The sequence below is a fragment of the Mus musculus genome, chromosome 2 (genome assembly GCF_000001635.26).
Source record: "Mus musculus strain C57BL/6J chromosome 2, GRCm38.p6 C57BL/6J".
Taxonomy (NCBI): Eukaryota; Metazoa; Chordata; class Mammalia; order Rodentia; family Muridae; genus Mus; species Mus musculus.
The window spans coordinates 51,914,062-51,937,332 of NC_000068.7; the positions used below are offsets into that span (position 1 = coordinate 51,914,062).

The 23,271-nt window shown below is 44.5% G+C and overlaps 1 protein-coding gene across 14 annotated transcripts; it reads right to left on the reverse strand.

Annotated features, from left to right (window-relative positions):
* Positions 1 to 10,386: 10,386 nt before the first annotated feature.
* Rbm43 (RNA binding motif protein 43) lies at positions 10,387 to 21,102 on the reverse strand. 14 transcript variants are annotated; one of them, NM_030243.5, is made up of 5 exons: positions 20,878 to 21,102; positions 18,339 to 18,462; positions 15,599 to 15,788; positions 12,620 to 12,699; positions 10,387 to 11,873 (listed from the first exon to the last, which is right to left on the reverse strand). In NM_030243.5, the coding sequence occupies exons 2-5, from the start codon at positions 18,339 to 18,341 to the stop codon at positions 11,115 to 11,117; spliced, it is 1,032 nt and encodes a 343-aa protein (NP_084519.1). In that variant the 5' UTR covers positions 18,342 to 18,462; positions 20,878 to 21,102; the 3' UTR covers positions 10,387 to 11,114. The 14 variants fall into 14 exon arrangements, with proteins under 14 accessions (NP_084519.1, NP_001342535.1, NP_001342533.1 ...); NM_001355606.1 differs by having other exon boundaries at positions 20,775 to 21,102; NM_001355604.1 differs by having other exon boundaries at positions 18,339 to 18,458; positions 20,771 to 21,102.
* Positions 21,103 to 23,271: the final 2,169 nt, after the last annotated feature.

Below are 23,271 nucleotides of genomic sequence, written 5' to 3' on the forward strand. Positions count from 1 at the left end.
GGGGGAGTACTATTTTCTTGTACATCTGACTTTGTAAGCTAAGAAAGGCATATCATATGTGTGTGTGTGTGTGTGTGTGTGTGTATAAAACAAAATTTTAAAGTATAAATACACATTGAAATATATATAGTACATTTTCATCTTCCCTTTCTCTCTCGTGTGTGTGTGTGTGTGTGTGTGTGTGTGTGTGTGTGTTTAGCACACACTGCATGTGTGGTGATCAGAGGGTTCTTCCTTCTGCCCTGTGGGTTCCAGGAAGCAACCTCAGATTGTCAAACTCACCCCGTCAGCTGAAACACTTCTCCAGACCTCATCTTTATTTCTCACAGAATTTTTCAGAAACTCACAAAAGTACAACAAATGCTTCAATGAACGCCTGTTCCAACAACTATCAAGCTAATATCCGTCTAATGTCTTCTATTATCCACTACTCAGAGAGAGACAGAGAGAGACAGAAAGAGAGTCAGGGATATGAGCACACCTTATCACTTTATCGTAGATACTAGACAACTATCTATAACTAAGCTGCATCCCACCTTTGTAGAATATTTTTAAAGATTTATTTATTATATGTAAGTACACTGTGGCTGTCCTCAGACACACCAGAAGAGGGCGCCAGATCTCATTACGGATGGTCGAGAGCCACCACGTGGTTGCTGGGATTACTCAGGACCTTCGGAAGAGCAGTCAGTGCTCTAACTGCTGAGCCATCTCTCCAACCCCTTTGTAGAATATTTTATAATGAGTTTTGGCATCAAGTGATTCCATGAAAACATTAATAGTTAAGGAATTTTTAGCATTGCCAAGATACCATTACCACACCTAATAAAACAAATAATAATTCCATAATATAACTTTTATTCCTGATCGAATTTCCCTGGTTGTCTCACAAAGATCACTTTAAGAATGATGTTTGCTCTATGACTCAAGTAAGGTCCATAGATTGTCTTAGGTAATAGGTCTCTCAAGTCCGTTTTAATGTGCAATCGTAACTTTACTCTCTAAAGTCTGTGATTGTTGCATTTCTAATGCATGTGTAATCTTGCCAATGGACTCAGGCTGATCCCTGAAGTCACAGGTTGACAGGCTCTGCAGGACAAAGAATTCCTCACAAAGGGGTCTGGCGCCCTCTAGTGCTTTATCAGATTGTAACTGCTTCTGAGTCTCAACCCAATTTTGAAACAAAAAAGCCAATCCTGGAGAAACTAGTTCCCACTCAAGGACAGCCCAGCTAAGTCACCTACAACACACTCCTGAGCAGCGAGTCTCTTTAATATTGAGAGATTACACTGAAATCCAAGTTAAGAGTCAGAAGCTAACAGTTTACCCATTCATTTGAGTCCTCAGATTACTAATGAGGATGTCACAGTCCATCACTCACAGTGACATCACCATTGTTTGTGCTGGAATTTCTGGCCACTGGTCCCTAGCACTTCCATTGTGCCAACATCTCATGCTTCACACTGCTGCTCCTTGGTGACATTCATGACCACATTCAGGTCGGCCTGGGGAAGGTAAAGAAGGCCTACTCTAAGGTAATGAACAGTTCCTGGCTTTTGTCATGGCACACCAAAAGAACAGAGGTGAGGTGATATAAAAGAAAATCATATAAATGCATTTTAAAAATTCTCAAGGCCAGGATCCCTGACCAGAAGACAGGACAAAAGAAGTATAAACTGTCCTGGAAATGATGTATTTTAAATGAGATGTTAAAATTAACATATTTTAGAGTAATAGTTGATTATATAGAATGTCAAACTAATATGAAAATAAAGGAAGCATCAAACTTAGAAACATTGGTGTACCTTGGATAATTCCAATTCTCCATTATATGGAAAGTTTGTGTTTTCCACTACAACTACATTAAAGCATACTTTTCTATCTGTGTGTTTAAAAATAATCATTACTGTTCTCGTTTGCATCTTATGGCTGCAATGAACGTTGACCAAAATCAATTCAGAGAGGAAAGGGTTTGTTTGGCTTGTACTTCCACTGTCCATCATTGAAGGAAATCAGGGCAGGAACTTAGGCAGGACTAGGAAGGCAGGAACTGAAGCAGAGGTCAAGAAGAAATGCCGCTTACAGGCACACTGCCTTGGGCTTGCTCAACCTGAGTTTTTATACAACCTGGGACCACCTGCCCAGAGATGACATCACCCACAGTGGGCTGGGCCCTCCCACATCAATCATTAACCTAGGAAATGCCCTTCTAACATGCCCATGAAACAATCTAATGTAGGCAGTCCCTGTTTGTATCATGTTAACATTTACCAACCAGCACAATGCCGTGAGTTACTTAAAAATACATATTCTGAAGGGGTTAGATAAAATTGAGAAGGCATGTGTTAAACACCTATAGTCCCAACACTTGAGAGGCTAAGGCAAGAAAACCCTGAGTTTCAGGCCAGCTTGAGCTACATAGAAAAACCCTGTAAGAGAAGGAGAAGAGGAAACAGAGGGATGGAAAAGGAGAGGGGAAAATGGAGGAGAAGATGGAAGTGAAGGAAGAAGAGGAGTGTCTTAGTCAGGGTTTCTATTGCTGCACAAACATCATGACCAAGAAACAAGTTGGGGAGGAAAGGGTTTATTCAGATTACACTTCCATACTGCTCTTCATCACCAAAGGAAGTCAGGACTGGAACTCAAGCAGGTCAGGAAGCAGGAGCTGATGCAGAGGCCATGGAGGGATGTTACTTACTGGCTTGTTTCCCCTGGCTTGCTCAACCTGCTCTCTTATAGAACCCAAGACTACCAGCCACCCACAAGGGGCCTTTCCCCCTTGATCACTAATTGAGAAAATGCCTTACAGTTGGATCTCGTGGAGGCATTTCCACAACTGAAGCTCCTTTCTCTGTGATAACTCCAGCTGTGTCAAGTTGACACACAACTAGCCAGTACAAGGAGGAAGAGGAAAAGGAGGGGAGAGAAGAGAAGGAGGAAGAGTAGCATGAGGAAGAAGAGGATGAAGAGGAGGAGGAAGAAGAGGAAGAGGAGGAGATAGTAGATGAGGAGGGAGGGGAAGAGGAGTATGAGGAAGAGGAGAAGGGGACAACGTAGTAAGAAGAGCAGCTAAGAATAAACACAGCTCCATCCTGGACACCGGATGCACAAACAGGAGCCCAGGGGTAACAACTTTTCAAGTCTTAATGACTATAGAAGAGAACTTCAGGTTTACATTGCCACCTTTACATTCATCATCAAAAGTTAAAAGTTTCAGGGCTGAAGGGACGGTTCAGAGGTTAGGAGCATTGGCTGCTCCTCCAGAGGTCCTGAGTTCAATTCTCAACAACCACATGGCAGCTCACAACCATCTGTAATGAGATGTGGTGCCCTCTTCTGGGCTGCAGGCATCTATGCAGGCAGAAACCATTATGTATATAATAAATAATCTTTTAAAAATAAAGTTACAATCCAGCACATCCACTACAGTTTCAGTTTAATGTGACTTCAAGCCCCAGCCCAGAGCAAACCTGCCTTGACTGCTTCCATCAGTCAAAGCTTCCATCGGCACGGGTAACAGGTTCAGACTTCACATTACTCTCCTTCCCCTCAGATCTCCAGAAATGATCTAGTGTGTGGTAATTGCTCTATTTTTTTCAATCATGTGTTGAGAGCTTAAAAAAAAAAAAAAAAAAAAAAAAAACGGGGTGGGCAAGGCCAGAATGAAAAATGTCCTCTGTATCTGACCCAAAAGAAACACCAGAGGCTGCAGGCTGGCAGACGTCTGCTGAAGTGAGTGAGAGTGAGCTCCGCTGTTGAGCTGCAGATTACCTTACTGTCTTTTGTCACCCCCTCCTCCAATAACAGGGGACACAGGACACAAGGCTCCCTTGACAAGAGAGTGCAGAGCCCACTAGAGAAGAATAGCAAGAGTCTCTGTGAGATCCCTTTAAGCCAGGCAGTGGTGGCGCACGCCTTTAATCCCAGCACTCAGGAGGTGGAGGCAGGTGGATTTCTGAGTTCGAGGCCAGCCTGGTCTACAGAGTGAGTTCCAGGACAGCCTGCCTCAAAAAAAAAAACAAAAACAAAAACAAAAACAAAAAAGAACTTGTAGCATCCAGCCCTTACCAAGTCCTTACACAAGAATGGCTGGTGACTCGGGCTCCCTAACATTACAAACCCATCATTGGTATTTATGCCCTATGAAGTCTCCAAGAACACTGAATTAGCAAATGCTGAACTCTAGGAAAGACACGGGGTTAGATCCTAGATCCTGGGAGTCTCAGGTCACGGTTTCAGAAATTGATCAATACCCAACCTTGTTTTCTGAGAATTTATTGTGGAGAATTTCTTATTGTATATCCTAACCCCCTCTCCTCTAGGTATCACAATCTGGCATGGTGTGGTCCAGTTCTTGAGAAGCTAAACTACAAATATTTTTTTTTGAAAGACTCCTCTCTGAGAAGAAGATATGAAAAAATTCCTGGTGAGAATAAAAATTCTTCCCTGCTTCCCAAGCTTCTCAGAATCCCTAATAAAAAGGAAATATCTGAAACCCCTGATATCACAGCTCTTATTTTCCACTGCTTGGATTCAGTCAGCCCAGCTGACTATGCCTTGCTTTTCTGTCAATAATGTTGTTCCATCCAGCAGGGCCATGAAGGCTCAGCAATACAGGGAGAATCATTAAGACTTCTGGAGCCAGGCGGTGGTGGCGCACACCTTTAATCCCAGCACTTGGGAGGCAGAGGCAGGCAGATTTCTGAGTTCGAGGCCAGCCTCATCTACAGAGTAAGTTCCAGGACAGCCAGGGCTACACAGAGAAACCCTGTCTCAAAACAAACAAACAAACAAACAAACAAAAACCAAAAAAAAACAGAGTACTCAGCTTGTTATTAACCACTCAAAGGAACCAATAAATTCATTTAAAAAAAACAAAAAAACAAAACACTTGTGGAGCAGCAAGGTGAGGCAGTACCAAAAGTGCTTGCTGCACAAACCTGAGGAGCAGAGTTAGCGCCCCCAGCATCCAGCAGTAAAAAGAGAACTGACTCCTGGAACTTGTGTGTGTGTGTGTGTGTGTGTGTGTGTGTGTGTGTGTGTGTGTGTGTGTGTGTGTGTGAAAGAGAGAAGACAGAGAGACAGAGAAAGGGGGAAAGAGAGAGTGCTGAAGGTGAAGGAGAAAGACAGAGAAACTAGATGAGAGGATAATAAATAAAAAGTAGAAGAGACTTCTTTCCATACCTTGCCTACAGCAGTGAAAGCATGTACAGTACATGTCCTAGGGATGGCTGTTCGTCTACAAGAAAGTCATGGCTTGACCCTTGGCCCCCTCCTCATCCTTCAGGATCAAGCGCTAGCTCTCTCTACTATCTGACCTCTCTGGTGTTTGAGTTTTACTCTGCAACTCTCTTGGCAGAGAGAGTAGTAGTGGAGACAGTCTCTCACAGCTTCTTGTATTAGCCAGCTTTCTTGCCTGTAACAAAATACCCAGCAAAACCAAGTAAGAGGGAGAAATGTTTGTTTTGGTTCATGGTTACAAATGCTTCCGTACACAGTTGTTCTGTTCCCAACACCTTCAGCTCACAGCAAAGCAAGTTATCAAGTAGAACAAAATTATCTGATTCTAAAAGTTAAAGTTTGCTGAGTGGAAGAGGTGAAAGCTGGGAAAGAGCTTTATCACTCTGGATGTAGTAGTTTGAATAGGCTTGGCTCAGGGAGTCAAACTACTTGGAGGTATGGCCTTATTGGAGTAAGTGTAGCCTTGTTGGAAGAAATCTGTCACTGTGGACATGAGCTTTAAGACCTCCATTTTAGCTCCCTGGAAGCCAGTCATCTGGTGGCCTTCAGATGAAGATCTCAGCTCCTCTTGCATCATGCCTGCCTGGACACTCCCATGCTCCCACCTTGATGATAATGGACTGAACCTCTGAACCTGTAAGGCAGCCCAATTAAATGCTGCTGTTATAAGAGTTACCCAAATCATGGTGTTTATTCACAGTGGCAAAACCCTAACTAAGACACTGGGTTTGTTCACATTATTCTTCTGTTTGTCTCCAGTGGCCTGTCATTCTCATTAACGATGTCTGATGGCCATCACTGATATGGTAGACTCTACCAGGCAGCTAGGAGGAGGGTCTCATTGGCCCCTCCACAGTGACACACTTCCTCCATCAAGGCCACTTACTCCGAGGTCACATCTCCTAATAGTGCCACTCCCTGGGCCAAGCATATTCAAATCACCACACAGACATCTCACTATATATCCCTGGATGCCCTAGAACTAACCATGTAGACCAGGCTGGCATCAAACTAACAGATATCTGCCTGTATCTCCCTCCCAAGTACAGAGATTAAAGTGATATATCACCATGCTCAGTAGGAAAGGCTTTCTTATAATGGTAAATGTCTTAGCTACTGCTCTGTTGTGGTGAAGAGACACCATGACTAAGACAACTCTTATAAAAGGAAACATTAAATTAGGAGCTTGCTTACAGCTTCAGAGGTTGAGTCTGTTATCACCATGGCGCTGAAGCAGTGGCTGAGAGTAGCTACATCCTGATCCACGGGCCAAGCAAAAGTAAGACTGGGCCTGGCATTGGCTTTTGAGACCTCAAAGCCCAACCCCAGTGACACACTTCCTCTAACAAGGCCATACCTACTCCAACAAAGCCACAGCTATATGAACCTATGGGGACCAGTCTTACTCAAACCACCTGTACTGGCTGGTTTTGTGTGTCAATTTGACACAGGCTGAAGTTGTCACAGAGAAAGGAGCTTCAGTTGAAGAAATGCCTCCATGAAATCGGCTGTGGGGTATTTTCTCAATTAGTGATTAAGGGGTAGGACCCATTGTGGGTGGTGCCATCCCTGGGCTGGTAGTCTTGGGTTCTATAAGAAAGCAAGCTGAGCAAGTCAGGGGAAGCAAGCCAGTAAGTAACATCCCTCCATGGCCTCTGCATCAGCTCCTGCTACCAGGTTCCTGGAAGTGTAAGCTGAATAAACCCTTCCCTCCCCAACTTGCTTCTTGATCATGATGTTTTGTGCAGAGAAACCCTGTCTAAGACACCAACGCAGTAAGGTTAATCAAGATTGGGCTCTGTCGTTTAAATAATTGAAAAGATGTGAGCTTACCTTTGCTTTGGTGGGCTGAAACAGGATAGATGAGTTAAGAGCATGAGAGGGTTTAGAGCAACTTCCTCTGGTTAACGCGATTCAGTTGAATGCCCCACTGTGCCTACTAAAAACATGAGGAGAACAAGGCATTGATGAAAGCTATGGATCTGTTTCTGCTGATGCAAAGCATGCGCGGGGAAGAACAGCATGTACATCCCCAGCAGCAGCTCCTTTAAGGTAACCAGCAGTTTTCAGGACAAAGCCAGAGCTCAGCTCCTTCCAGGAATTAAGAAGTAGACTTTTCTTCTATTATCTTCACACTGGAGAGAAGACCCCCCCTCCTCCTTTCGACGTGGAAAACTTCAAGGCAGAATTCTCATCCCCATCATCAAAATTATATTGTAAAACAACGATCCCTGATTCGGCTCTTGGTCAGGGGAAATACAGCACGGCAGTCCATTTGCTCAGAACTGGCGAGATGCTCTTTGGGACCTTTATGAGGTGGAGCCTTGCTGTAGGAAGTTCACCCCTGGGGGAGGACTGCTGAGAGTTCAAATCCCTGTCCCACTTCCAGTTCACTCTCTGCTTCATGTTTACTGTTAAAGATGTTATGCCTCAGCTTCCTGCTCCAGCTCCCTGCTGCAGTGGAAGAGGCCCTGGTCATTATAGACTCTTCCTCTGGAACCATATGCCCAGATCAACTCTTTCCTCCTTAAAGTCACTTTTGGTAGTGATATCACAGCAACAGAAAATTAACTAATACAGAAAACAGAGCTACCCATACTCTGCTCATTAGTAACCAAACGCCTCCTCCAATTGAACACTAGAAAAGGAAGACCCAAATAATAACCCACCCTACATATCCTCACTCATGGGACCCACTGACGAAAGGTAGATAGATAGATGTATTAGGTAGGTGTGGTGGTTGAATAGGTTTGGCCCCATAGACTCATATATTTGAACACTTGGCCCACAGGGAGTGGCACTATTAGGAGGAGTGGTCTTGTTGGAGGAAATGTGTCACTGTGGAGGTGGACTTTGAGGTCTCCTAGTGTTCAAGCTCCACACAAGGTGGAATCAGAGTGTCCTGGCAGCTTTTGGAAGACAGCATCCTCCTGGCTGCCTTTGGAATAAGATGTAGAACTCCAGCAACATGTCTGTCTACATCCAGCCATATCTCTTGCCATGATGATAATAGACTAAACCTCTAAAACAGTAAGCCAATCACAATTAAATGGTGTCCTTTATAAGAGTCCCCTCGGTCATGGTGTTTCTTCACAGCAATAAAACCCTAAGTCAATAGGTGATAGATAGGCAGGTAGACAGACAGAAAGACAGACAACATTTTAAATTTATTCTTTAAAGATTTCATACAATGTATTTCAACCATATTCAACTTCCCTGTTTTCCCCCTCCAGTTCCTCCTAGGTCTCATGTGTGACACCCCCCCCCAACTTCATGTTCTTCATGGATGTTCTTCAACTAGCACACTGAACACAATCAGGGCTACACACAGGTGTGCATCCAGACACTGAAACATGGCCAACCTCCCAGGGACCACACCCTGAAAGAAACTGATTCTCCCTCCTCCAGCAGCCATCGACTACTGACCACCCCCATCAGGAATGGGAGCTCATGTGTCCCCTGCCCATCAGGCCTGGAATGCAAACTGGCTTGAGTTTGTGCAGGCAAACACAGCTGCCATGAGTGCACGACTGTAGCAGTCCTGCTGTCAGGTCTGGAACACACTGGCCTTGTCCACCTCTGGACCTTACTGTCTTCCCACCCACTGCCTCTCCCACGGTGTTCCCTGAGCCCTGGCAACAAGAGAGAAGGCCTGGTGAGCAAAAGATGGCAAATCTTCCTCCTCTTGTGCTTTCCTTTTTAAAATCTTGGCCGAGAGCAGAAGGTGCTCCCACATCAGGTAAGGCAGTCTGGGCGATCGATCTTTCAGGTTAGCCTCCCTCCCTACTCAGGCGATTTTTAATTTGGGGCAAATCCCACTAAAAGCATCACCACATCTTAAGCAAGGAGATGATGACTAAAGATGCATGCAGACCTCAAAGTGGCACGGCAGCTTTATTCAAAGGTGAAGGGTAATGCGTAGAGGCCAGGGGAAGGGGATGATACAGGGACGAAATCCAAATGCTTGGCAACTTACAGAACACAGGAATAGGTGGGACTTTCAGTTTAAAACCCAGTTCTCAGGGGAAAGGCAGAAACGTGGGTATTTCTTATAATTACCCATCAGAAGCAAGCTGTCCCTCCCCACTCTCATACACAGTCCTGAAAATGCTTATTGTTTGAAACAGGTGTGTAAGAACTCTTTGGGAAAAGCTTGTAATAAATCACGTGACTTCATGCCCACCCCAGACAGCGATGCTTTAAGTTAGCGTCTCGGTACTAACTGGATCTGTGCAACAGTAGCTATATCCTAAAACACTAAGGGAGGCATGCCCTGCCCTTCCCCTTCGCCAGAATGGCTGGAAATATGCTAACTGTGGGACACTCTCACCACACTACATGGGTCAAGCAGCCATGGACTGAAATTGGGAGCCACAATGTATCTTTCATTCTTTTGGGTTTGCTCTGGTATTTCGCCACAGCAAGAGGAAGCTAACACAGACCGTATTTGGAGGTGGGGCCTTGAAAGGGGGTGACTGAGTCATGAAGGAAGGCCCTCTTGATGGAATTAATGTTCTAAGAGGCGGGGGATTGACGATCTTGCTTTCTCGAAGGAATAGGGCCCTTATCACAGCCCAGCTGTGGCTGCACCCTGATTCCAGCCTTTAAACTGTGAGAGATGTCTATTGTTCAAGTCACCTCTCAAAACCTGTCACGGCGGCCCAAACAAGTGGAAGCACCAGGTTGATCATGGCCTCCGGGGCACAAATATTGTTCAGACTCATGTAGTCCCATTTATCAAGTTTTGGATTTGTTGCCTGTGTTTTTGGTGTCAGAAATATACTAAGGGAACAAAAGCATTTATACATTTGGGATTTAGATGGCAAAGAAAAATAAAGACCCAACAGATTTTTTTCTTATGCTTCTCTAACGATACAGTTACAAGAATCATGCGCATGGTTGTTTACTTTAAGAGGAACTGATATAGTTCTATTATTTATTAACCAAGATGAGCTCTACAGAGCTCCGTTATATAAAACTGACTTACTCTAAGGCTAAAGTCAGGGGAGTCGCAAACCTGGAAACAAATCGCTGTGGCTTTTCTTTGCCTTTATTATTGTACTGCTAAGGTAATAGCATTAGAGGAAGAATCCTGAATGCTCAGAATGCAGATGCTGCTTAGCTCAATAATGATGCAGCTCACAGTTTAATTTTCTGTAAGTTTTACTTTATTATGGTGCAAGAGGAATAAAGAGTCAGTAGAAATCATACTTGAGACATTGAATCTTTTCCAGGCAAGTGCTGATCCACAGTACAATGCTCTCTAGCAGTGCAGAGCAGCAGCAGCAGCAGCGAGCCTGAGCTGTCAGTCAACGCAGCAACCAGGGTAAGCAGTCCTTTCTTCACTGTGGGCAGTTTGGCAAGTCTAGGGTGTTCTGCACATTACTTGGATTAACGGCATTGCTGATTCACAGTGTTTTCAACTTACAATGCTCATCTGGACGCCACACTATCGTAAAGCAAGAACCACCCACAAAAGCCACTGCACAGACTTCTCCCAAGATTCCCCCACAATTCTAACAGAACCACAGCTTCCCAGGTGAGCTTGACCAACATTCTAATGCTGTGTGGGGTGGGGTGAATGTAAAACCCAAGAAGCTAGCAACAGCCTAAAAGTCATACAAACCTATGCAGGGGAAGACTTCTTTTCCTAATAATTTTAGATTTGGAGGGAAAGTGAGATTGCTTCAACATTTAGTGAGTTCTCTTTTCAAGGTTTGATTTAGACATTACTTTTTATTCAATGCTAGTCCCAGTTGTTGTCTGCTGGGCAACTTTGAATAAGTAGTTTCATATCTGTAAATCTTATCTTCTCCTATACCTTAGATGGGGAAGGGGCAGGGGAAGTGACCATGATAACTGTGGCTGAGACTTCAAGTGACCTTTTGCCCCGCAGATTTCATGAGCTGTGTCTTAAATAGGTATGTGTCGGAAGGAGGTCCTATAAGATCAATATGTGTGCTGTGAACGTTGGTCAAAACTCTAGGATATCTGCCACCCAGTTCTTCTAAAGCCTGCCTAATGTTTCTTTTCTCTCTATCTCCCATTCCTTCCAAAACCAGTAGCTCTTTTCTGAGCTCAAGGTGGAACTCCTGGGCACACTCTTCAATGAATTCTTTCACATGTCTGACGCTGCCAGAGCAAGACCCATCCTGGGCGTCTTGTAGACAAATGGTAGTGACGTCACCATCCACCCTCTCCTGACACAGGACATGGTATTTGCTCAGTGTTAGATGATAAAACTCACACTTGTGTTTCAGATAAAGGAAAATGTCTGTGTCAAGCACAAGTGTTTCTGGGCTGCCGGCAGGCTCAGCTACAAAGGTCCCAAGTATCGACGCCGAGTTCTCCCTTTTCTGCAGGATCCTTCTAGGGTTCTCTCCATTCCAGTTTCTCCTTTCACCAGCATCTTTCCTGTTGTTTTCTAAAGGGGAAATGGCTTTTGATATCAAAGCCTGTTTGAGCTTCATGATGGCCAGAAATGAACCTTGCACAGAGATTTTCCCACTGGGTCCCAATGGGCTAAAGTTTAAAGTTGGGATTTTCTTTTTCAGGTCCACTACTAGGCTTTCTAGCTCAATTTGAGTGCGAAAAACAGACAGATCAAGAATGGCCATCACATAGTTGAAGACCTACAATAAGAAAGAGAAAACAGTCAAGACAACACTGCCTAATGGAGCAAAACCTGCACACATTGTCTCCTGCCTCTCTTCCCAGTGGCTCAGCTCTAAGGTGAAGTCCAGGCTTCTGGCTCCTTGATCTAGATCAGCCCTACAGAGAGCCTACGCTGTTCCACATGGAGGAACAGCCCCCACCACACACCCCAGAAATGAAAAGCAAAACAATATTTTGAGACAAAATGCTGTTTTGAAACGAAGTGCTTTTCAGAATCCATTGACATAAAAACTGTTGGTATAAGCTCCACAGACAGACATCCCCCTGCAGTTGGGCCTGCCCTACTTCTCCCAGCTTAAATTTCAATAGCTGGCTACACCAGAAGCCTGGATTCCCTAAAGAATCTGCGTGGAAACTACTGGGTTAGATTTTAACTTTCGTTCTCATACCCACTTTTCTCGCTCCTTCAAAGTTCCTTTTTAATGCTCATCTTAATTATTCCCTAGTATAAAACCTTCAGCCCGGCTATCATCCATGACAACAAAAAAGCTCATGGTCACTTTAAAAGTATCAAGGGACACATATACTATTAAAACCTAAAACCAACATTTCTAGGAGCAGCTTTTGCCTTTGAGACCTGAGAAGCCTCTGCTCTTTCCTAAGAAGGCATGGGAAGGGAGCACTTTGTATATCATTGTGTATGAAAGACTTTCCAAGAGAAATGGGGTCCAGGCCTCAAACACATCCCAGGGCCCACACTCACCTTTTCACTGAAGTGAGAGACTGTGAGCCGAGGCTCTGAGCCTGGAGGGTGTTTCTTTTGTCTGATGAAGTCTTGTGCAACTAGGGAAACATTAGCATCAAAAGTGTTTGTGGCATGACACACCAGTAAGTACCTTAATTTACAAATAGAGATGTTCAATTCTATTGTTTGCAAAGTAAGTTTTGGTTTTTTGTCTTTTGTTGTTGTTGTTGTTGTTGTTGTTGTTGTTTTTGTTTTTTTGCAACATTTATCTCTTTCACCTGACATTCAGATAACATTTCCTGTGTGCTTTAACACACTAAAGTTCACCATAAATGTATACTAATTCTACTTTTAAGCACACACAAATCCATGCATGAGTAAAAAGCAATAGCCTAACGTCAATCCTCCATGCCACCCATCAGAGGAATACTGCCTTCGAGAAATTCCACGCTGCGGAAGTTTTTCTCCTGCCTCGCTGCTAACCCCTCATCTCCTGCTCTTCACTCGACCTTGGCAGATCTAGACCTCGGGCCTCTTTCCTCACTGTACCCACCCGTGGCTAATCTCAACCTCTATGGCTTTAGACATCTCTACATGTATCACTTCCAAACTTCTGATCCTACTTCATTGTCCTAAAAGCCGTCACATGAAGGACAGCTTGCTTCTCCATCACTGGTCCCCCAAGCATCCTCAAACCTGTGTCCTTGATACTCACTGGCTCTGCGATTCCTCTCTATAGCCCAACCCACTGATAGATCGCCACACTGCAACATTGTTTCGAAAGAGCAACTCCCTTCCTCAGTCCCTTACTTAGGACCTCCAACAGCTCCCACTTCACCACAAGCAACCCAGAAACCTCCTGGACCACAGGCTGCTCAGCACGCGTGGGTCCTAGCTCACGAGCTATGCACACCTATTAATTACTTTGCCCACACTCATTCCATTCCTGCCTTCCTCTTTCTGCACACTCAACGTGCCTCCGCTTCCATCCTCACCACACTCCCCACCCTAACAATTTTTACCAGTCCTTCATTTATCCTAAAATGCCCCTCCCCTCTATCCTCATGAATCCCTCTCTATCCCCTTAGCCACCACACCCACCCACCCCTGCCCCTTTTGCTTCATTCTGGTCTCTACTTAACCGTTAGGTAAACAGAGTGTTTCATATCTGGGAACACACCTAGTTGGTACAGCACATGTCTTGCATAGATGAAACCTTGGGTATTATCCCCAACATGCCTATTATACATGAAACCTTGGATATAATCTCCAACACACATACACGCGCGCGCACAGTTCCCAAACCAGATCTGGTGATGCAAGTTTGTAATCCCAACTTAACCGGAACAAAAGCCAGAGGCCCTCAGTTCAAGACCAGTCTAGGCATCTTGGGCAATATGATAAAATTCCGTCTCAAAAAGCAAATAAGAAAGAGAGCTGGAGAGATTGTGTACCAGGAAAGAGCACACGCTGCTCTTCCAGAGGACCTGAATCTCATTCTCTGCACCCACATCCAGTGATTCACGGTCTCCCGTGTGTAATTCCAACTCCAAGGATCCAATTCCCTCTTCTGAGCTTCTCAAGCACCTCTGTACACATGATATTCAGACACTCAAGCGCGTGCACATATACACACACCATAAAATAAAAGTAATAGAGATAACTCTTTTCAAATAAAATGCTAAAAGAGCAAAAGACATTTCCTGACCCAGTCTACCTAAAGCAGTACCACCCATTGCTTTTATCTCTTTATTATTCTCTATACTTTTTCATAACATTTATATGTTAACATATAAACAAATGTAAATATACATATATAGATATAAATAAGGGGCAAACATATTATACATCTGTTGCCCTAATAAATGCCCAACCTCATTGATGTACACTTCATGAAAACCAAAACGACTGCCTACTCCACTCATGGATGTATTCTCAACATCTAGAATAGTATTTAGCAATATTCAGCACATGAACTATCACCTTACACCACCACTGCCGAATTTTTAAAGAGATGGCAAGCCCTTCCCACAATCTCATACCTGAACATGGCTTTTCTTCCCCCACCCCCAAACAGAACATGAGCCTTTTTTTTTTTCCTAACACACCTGCATGGAACTTTCGCTCCTGATGGGGTAGAGCACGGAGAATGTTCTCTGGCATTTATCCTCTAGCATCTAAGCCTAAAAAAGACTGTCCCTCCTCCAGGCTGGAGTAGCAAGGACAATCTGCAGCCACCAATCTGCAGCTGGCTGTTTCAAGATGGAGTGGGAGACAGAACACCTCAGTCCTATTTCAGGTGCAGGCCATAGTTCTCAGTTCAATGTAACCAGTAACAAAGCAGACTCTTTATTAGAATTTCCACTTGAGAGCCTGGAGAGATGGCTCAGTGATTAAGAGCACTGACTGCTCTTCCAGAGGTCCTAAGTTTCAAGTCCCAGCTACCACCTAGCGGCTCACAAGCATCTGTAATGGGATCCAATGCCCTCTCTGGTGTGTCTGAAGACAACTGCAGTATACTCATATGAATAAAATAAATAAATAAATCTTAAAAAAAGAAAAAAAAAGGACTTTTCACTTGATAGTTGGAGGGATTAGAAGCAGAGAGTGTGATTATATTGCTGCTGCCACCTGAGACTTCCCTAAATAGTTGTCTTATCTAGGAGATTATATATAATTCAACTTTATTTTACACATGTTCTATATCTGCCTCCTAAGGTGTATGTGTGTGTGTGTGTGTGTGTGTATATATATATATATGTGTGTGTGTATATATATATGCAAAATACTTTTTAAAGTTTTCAATTTTTTTCACTCACTGACACATTTTCATAAGCTATTTTCATATATTTTTTGCAAACATAAGACTGGCCACTTCTCAGAACAGAGTAATTTTTTATGCTACTTCAAACGCTGCCAATCCCATCAGTCATTTTAACAATATGAAATTTTAATGTCACCGAGAAAGCACTTCTCAGATAATAAAATCTTGGTTACCTTTCTTTTCCTTGAAGATGATATACGCAACTCCTTTGGATTTTGATGGATATATCACCTCTTCCACATGTCCACCCTCGTCTTGGAAGTAGCACTTCACTAACTGGTCCTTTAAAAGGCCAACTGGAAGTCCAGAGACTACAACTGTTCTCTCAGCAACTGTAGGATCTTTGACCTTCCACGCTGATGCCTGCAGAAGATAGGTGGGTACTGTTTAAATATGAGTCTATGAAATGAATCTACTGAAAGGTACCCTCACATCTTCCACAAAGATGACCAGTGGGACTTTGTCTGCCTCATTCCATCGACCAACGTAGACCTTAGTCAAATTTGAGAGATCTGTGCACAGTGATCCCTTCGTTTTTCTAAGAGGTAGACAATAGGAAGGCCCAAATAATAGTATCACAGAAAAAGAAAAGGAAAGGAAAAAAGAAAAGGAAAGAAAGAAATACTTTGTTTGCTTTTTGAGACGGGCTCTTTCCATGTAGCCTAAGCTAGTCTTGAGCTTGCTATTTAGACCTGAATGACTTCAAACTCAAGAGATCCTCCTGCCTCTGTCTCCCAAGTGCTGGGATTAACAGTGTGTGCAACCACATCCAGAGAGATGTACCTTTCTTTTTTTAACCATTTAAAAGTGGCTTTGGATACAGCTCAGTGATAGAGTACTTAAGTCGTGTGTGCACTTAAAATAACTACAAAAACGGCCACGTTTGAAAGAGGCTATATATTTCCTGGATTATGGAGACCCAAGTATATAAGCTGTGGGAAGCCACATACGCCATTGCAGGATGGCACCAGCTACCACTGGCCACCACCCATAAGTTTGGTAAACAACCAATGTGCACATCTGCAGTAGAGTTCTTTTTGCCGAGTCACTGCCTGGCCCAAGGCATGCAAATGAGGCACTGAAAGCTTAACCAATCGGGTGTGGACACGCCCCTCCTAGGCCTATATAAGCAGCGCCAGTTCTGGGGCTCGGGGTCTTTTCGCCTCTGCAATCAAGCTCTCCCAATAAACGTGTGCAGAAGGATCCTGTTGTGGCGTCTTTCTTGCTGGAGAGTCCGGCACTCACAATAAGCCAGTGAGAAAGGTGCTCCTCTTATGGTCAGAATCAATGGGAAGTCTTGTAATAATGTGGTGGCTGCATAAACTAACCCCCACTTTCCACCAGGGATCTGAAGAAACAGTGAATCACAGAGGGACATGCTCTCTCACTGTGGAGTACACAGTGAAGATCCTTCATTTAAATCCACTTCTACTTAACACCTTCATTTGTCTCCCACCTCAGGAATGTGAATCCACACAGCCTCAGCCTCACCCAAGATGTGTGCAGTTAGTCAGGACCAATTGCAGCGAAATTCAGACATAATCCATCTTAACTAGCTGAGGAAGGACTGCACCTCCCGAGCTGGACTGATGGTTAACAAACCGCAAAGGAGCTTTGGGCTCTCAATGCAAGGACTACTTCAAATAAGATCTGTCTGAGAAAGAAGCCTACTTCTAGCGTCCCAGAAGGACAGCAAATGAAGTGTGTCTATGTAAACACACACAGTGTTCCTTTCACCCTGACAGCCTTAAAAATGAAAGTAAAAGATTAAAATCAGTTCACTGGGACAGACTTCAACCGTTTTCAGGGAGACAAAAATATACACAGATGTATGTAAGGATGAGACAGAAGAAACAACTGTAGAATAAGGAAAGGGGAATTGTGGGGTAAAGGAGACAGTCTGAACAGCAGAACCTTGGGCGTGAAAAAGAGGAACACGCACAACAGGTCATGGATGGCTACCAGTAAAATAATCTCTCCAGTTTGCTCTGAGCACAGTCTAGCCCCAGCTTAGACGCACACACGGGCTTGAGCACACAAGCGCCATAGTGTCAGACGCTGATTCAGACCTCAGTGGAAAGTAAGGATCTTTTTTCTTAAGATACATACATACATACATACATACATACATACATACATACATACATACATACATAAACTCTCTGGAGACTCTAGTTAGCCTGGGCACGCATGAGCACTGCTGATTCTTTTCTGGCATATGAAGAGACCCCAGCCTAAAGATCATGAGTGAACAAAATCTTTTCTTTCTTTTTTTTTTTTTCTCTTTTGGTTTTTCGAGACAGGGTTTTTCTGTGTAGCCCTGGCTATCCTGGAACTCACTTTGTAGACCAGGCTGGCCTCGAACTCAGAAATCTGCCTGCCTCTGCCTCCCGAGTGCTGGGATTAAAGGCGTGTGCCACCACGCCCCGCTAGAGTGCACTAAATCTTAAGTAAAGGGGGAAAGCACAAACAGAAAAGATACCTTTAAGCATCACTAGAAATATTTCCCTTTATGTGACAAAGAAAAATTACACATGACTTAAGTCCAAAAGGGGGGAAACATCTTTAGCCAGCAATTAGCAATTAGACCCTGCTGGAAACGTATATGCTCCTTAGGATGCACCACTGTTGAATTTTAACTTTTAGACTAAACGTGCCAAGTCTTCACAAAAACTCAAAGTGGCTACAAAGAAAATGAAAATACTCAATGCGGTCAATGTAGGATTAAAGCCAGTGTTAATAGAAATTAAAGGGATAATGACACAGTTACATTACAGACAATTATGTAACCTGATACACAGGTTAAGTACGTTATAGAAGGTACAAAAACAACCTGAAGAAAAACTTAAGCAAGATTACAGCACAGCTCCCAAAGTTGAAAATGGAAGAAAGCAGTCATTCCTCCTCACTTACCATAGCGGGATTCAGAAAATGACTAAGCCAGTGGTGGTGATGGTCCAGAAGATGCACGGTCTCAGAATCTCTGCCTTTCACCCGGTTGCTGAGTCAAGACGATGAGATGGCACACAGATCCTATCTAATGAGGTCATTTTTAAGTTTACTTATGTATGTATGACATTCTCAACACACACATCCTATCACTTAAGGCATTACAAAAACTGTATTCATTGAACAAAACATTCCACATCCGACAACACATTGGGCACAAGTGGCAAGCAGAAAGAAATCTGTTGCCCTGAAATTCTGTCCTCTTCAAAACATGTACTGTACAGAGCTGGGAAAATGGCTCAGGGGTTAAGAGGCCTTGCTACTCCTACAGAGAACCTGGGTTCCATTCCCTACACCAACCTGGTGGCTCACAACAGCCTGTAACTCCAGTTCAAGGGAGTCTGACACCCTCTTCTGGCTTTTGAAGACACCAGGCACGCATGTGATGTACATACATACATGGAGGCAAAACACACACATAAAATACGATAAAATTAATTTAACGAATAAAAATGTGCGGTGTTGTCTTTCTGCCCTGCAGCATTCAAGGGGCTTGACAATTCATCCAGTGGGGACTTCTAGCTCAAGGATAAGAAGGTCACTTACGTCATTTCAGAGGAGCTCGGTTTGCATAAAAACCATATTGCTCTACAGAAGGAAACAGAGCATCTCATTTCGAACACATACCACCCACAATAAAATCCTGTAAGACTACAGTAAAGGCCATCCAGGATTAAGAAGCAAGATTAATTCTGGCTAAAGCACGAAAGGCTCTGTGAATGAGAGGCCTTGAAGGCTGGGGCAGAACTGGAGTTGAGACAACAAAATATCAAGAAAAAAGAAGTTTTCAGGCTGAGCAGTGGCAGTGCACACCTTAGATCCCAGCACTGGGAGGCAGAGGCAGGTGGATCTCCATGAGTGTGAGGTCACAATGCTCTATAAAGCTAGTTCCACGACAGCCAAGGCTACATAGAGAAACACCGTCTTGGACAACCAAACCAAAAAGAGGGGGAGGGAGGAGGAGGGGCGGGGAGGGGGGAGGAGGGAGGGGAGAGGAACAGGGGGAAGTTGTTTTCAGCACACAAAGCTGGGGCAGGGATGTGGGGAGGGGGGGGGGGCATGGCTCATGTTGGTCGAATACAAGGCAAAGGGAGACCTCCTGAAGATAAAATTCTCAAAACTGTAAAAAGTTAAAACTTACTGGGTATATGACAAAAAAGACACTTTAATGGAAGTAAACTATTTGTCTTCTAGATGGTATAGTGAAAAGATGAAAATATACCTCAGTCTAGTCCTCAGACACTTAATGCAATTTCCCTTACAAGAGGAACTTTTCAGACTTCCAGCCTGTGTGACTTCCTGGCTTTTATCTCTGCAGCACAGTTCCCTGACAGCCCACGCCAGCCTCCTTGGTAAGTGGCTCATGAACTACAGACCTTCCAGCCATTCATCAATATCAAAGACAAATATCCATTTAAGCTCAGGAGAGCTCCACACCTCATCAGCACTAATGCGTTTCTTAATTCAAGTGTCTACGCACACGTTATCTTTAGAATCACCTTGTTCTGCAAGACCTCACTTCATTCCGTGGTCTCGTCAACGTCCTGCACATCCTTTCTTCACTAACTCACTTAAGTCTGAGGACATGTGGCTACATGCCTTCTCCTGAGACCCGTTATAAGCAGAGAATGACCTGTCTTCCTCTGTGCACAGTGAAGAAGAAAAACAATCCACTCAAAGACTATGAAATACGGGAATTTCAGCAGAGGTGTGGTGCCATTTTACAGTTTCCATGCTCTGCTTTAAGAAGCTCTGGCCTTGATGTCAGAAAGGAAGGAAGGAAGGAGAAAAAGAGGGAGAGAGAGGGAGACAGACAGACAGACTGACAGTGGTGTAAAGTAACACTTTCTTCTTAAGTGTGGCACTAAGAAGAAATATTTCATTTGCTGTTTTGTTTTCTATTTGTTTTCTCAATAGTTTATTTTCATGCACTATACCTTGACTCTCACCAAGTAAAACACACACACACACACACACACACACACACACACACACACACACACACACACACACACACAAAATCAGGTAAAATATATATAGAAACTCACGCACTCACTGTAACAGCTCCAAAACACAGTCATCTAGGCAAAACCCCGGGTCCCTGGTCAAAGGCCTAGCTCTGACGGAGAGAGGGACAGCAAGCCAGTGCCTTCAGCTCAGACACTTCTTACTGGCTCCTTCCAGTAGTTAGCCTCCATTTCTGGGTCACTGTCCTCGCCCCCACTCCTAACCGCAGTCCCGCCCAAACCACCTTCCGGACAAAACCCGTGAGTCCCTGCCTATTGAGCAGGGGCGGGTGAGAAAAGAGGCCGTATCCCCACGCGTGGGAGCCAGACCTGCTGCGCCCGTGACGGCCACTTCGGGGCGCGCGACCGCGCAGGACACGTGCTCCGGGACCCTCGGCGCGCCTTCCTGCACTGCAACCCGGGGAAAAGCGACTTGCCAGGCCTCGGAGATGTTCGAGCAGCGGGAGCGCTAAACTGGAGGTGAACGGGTTCCGCTTTCGCTTTCCAGTTCCGTTTCCTTGGAGACTCAGTTTGGAAGGGCGGAGCCCGGCTGGGTCGGTCCCTTGGCGCCTTTGAGGTACCTGTGCAAGATGCCCCAGGGGCATCTGGGCTTCTCTCCAAACTCATTCCTAGGCTTTGCCCCGTCTCTCCAGCGCATTCTCAAACCCGATCCCCGACACTTCCTTCCCGCCAGCAGGGTCCGCCCAGGCTCATCACCGGTGGAACGCAGAGCACATGAAGAAGGTACCCTGCTGCCCACAAAACTCAATCACTTGGCCGAATGGCCCTGGAGCCTGGGACACAAGAAATCTAGCCCAGTAAAATCAAAGAAATATAAAGGCAAAAGCAGAGCACGAACTCCCTTGTAAAGAAATAGAAACTGAAATTGGGAGATACCAATTTTCAACCGGTGTGCTCAAATTAGCAGATCCCACAAACCAGTTTAGATGCAAACATTTCTAAAGATTTGGACATCTCTCAGGGACTCAGAATACAGCTCCCCACATAAGCACTTTAGCTTGCCCTATTCCTGAAGCCAAGTCCCTCTGACCCCTTCCTGACTCTCTCCTGCATTTTTGTTGACCCTAAGCCAGTCACAGAAAACAGGATTCTTCTTCCCCAACGTTGGGTCATATAAAATAGACACCTCTCGTCCCAAACAAGCTATGAAACATACTCCCCTCTCTCTGAGGGAAGTCCCATTCCCGCATTAAGGAATGCTGCACAGAGCAAAGATGAATCCAGACAGGCTGGGATGGCTAATCTTGACTGTCAACTTGATTAATTTGGGAAGAGGACCTTCAACTGAGAAACTACCTCTGTACTGTAGGCATGTCTGTGGCATTTTCTGTCCTTTTTTCATTTTTTGGTTTTTCGAGATAGGATTTCTCTGTGTAACTCTGGCTGTCCTGGAACTTGCTCTGTATACCAGGTTAGCCTCGAACACAGGGATATCTGCCTGCCTTGGCTAGAATTAAAGGGGTGTACTGCCGCTATTGGAGTGTGGCATTTTCTTGATTGCTAATTTATGCAGAAGAGGTGAGCCTCCTGTGGGCGGTACCATCCTTAGGCAGGTGAAAGTGAGCAGACAGGAAGTGGTCAGCAGCAGTTCCGCCAGGCTCCTGCTTCAGGTTCCTGGCTTGCGCTGCTGTAACCTATAAACCAAAATAGACCTTGACCTTCCCAGGGTGCTTTGGGTCATGGAGTTTATCCAGCAATAGAGAGCAAACCAGAACAAGAAAGCGAACTTCTGTCCAGTCACAGTTCCCAAAGCTGTCCAATCTTTATCTACCTTGAGCATAAAAACTGTATTTTTCGGGCCTCTGGCTGTTTCTCTCGGATGACCTCTGTGTCACATTCAATGGTGATAAGCTATTAATAAAATTAGTATGCTGTTCTGATGCTCTTCTTCTTTTCAGTAGGATTGGTAGCCGTGACCTTTACCGTGACTAAGGTAAAGGTCTTCCTGTTCTAGCATTATCAAAATACAAAGACATGCAAGCGTGTAAATGTGCAATTATCCTCAAACTTAGCAGCTCTACTCTTGGAAGTTCCCTTCCAACACTAGTGCATGAGTGACCCCAAGAGGCCGGACAGAAATGAATATATGCTGCTTGTAGTGAGGAGTCCACTCAGCTCACCAATGAAAGGACCTACTTACATACTTGATGGTACTTCACAGCTATGAAGATTTTAGGACAGAATGAGATAGGTCTCCTCTCCATGTAATTATATAGTTCCTCAATTTATAGTTTATCTCCAGATCTTCCTGTCTCGGCCTTCAAAGTGCTAGGATTTCAAGCTGATGCCACCATGCTGACACATCCCCACTATGCCAATTTGAATGTCTAATAAAGTGTAATGAGAGCAAACAGAAAGAACACTTTTTTCCCCTATGTTTTGGATTGAAGCCAGTGCCTGTGCACGAGAGGCCAGCACTATCCTCCTGACTCCCTGCTTCCTACTCTATCAGCTTGCTTACACCCCCACATTTATGTTCTTGATACAGCATGGTGTCTTCCTTTCCTTTTGCTGCAATCAAATCCCTGGACATAATCAGGTTAATGGAGAAAGGGTTTCTCCTGGCTCACAGTTTCATCTGCAGGATGGCAGGAACTTGAGACAACCAATGGCACCACACCCACAGACAGGAGCAGAAAGCAATGGACTAACAACTGCTTAGCTTGATTCCTCCTCTCTTATGCAACTTATGCGACCCAGGATCCCTTGCTCAGAGAACAGCGCCACCACTATTATAACCACAGAGATGCAGTAGCCTAGACAATCCCTCACTGAAACGTTTTCTAGGCGATTCTAGCTACATTGTGTCA

Excerpts from the sequence above, each read along its gene's own strand:
- Rbm43 (NM_001355608.1), bottom strand. The coding sequence starts at position 21,067 with ATGAGTTTGGAGAGAAGCCCAGATGCCCCTGGGGCATCTTGCACAGGT. Across the intron at positions 15,789-20,770 it reads GGCCGTCACGGGCGCAGCAG|GCATCAGCGTGGAAGGTCAA; the intron begins GTCTGGCTCCCA and ends TATCTTCTGCAG. Across the intron at positions 11,874-12,619 it reads TCTCTCACTTCAGTGAAAAG|GTCTTCAACTATGTGATGGC; the intron begins GTGAGTGTGGGC and ends TTCTTATTGTAG.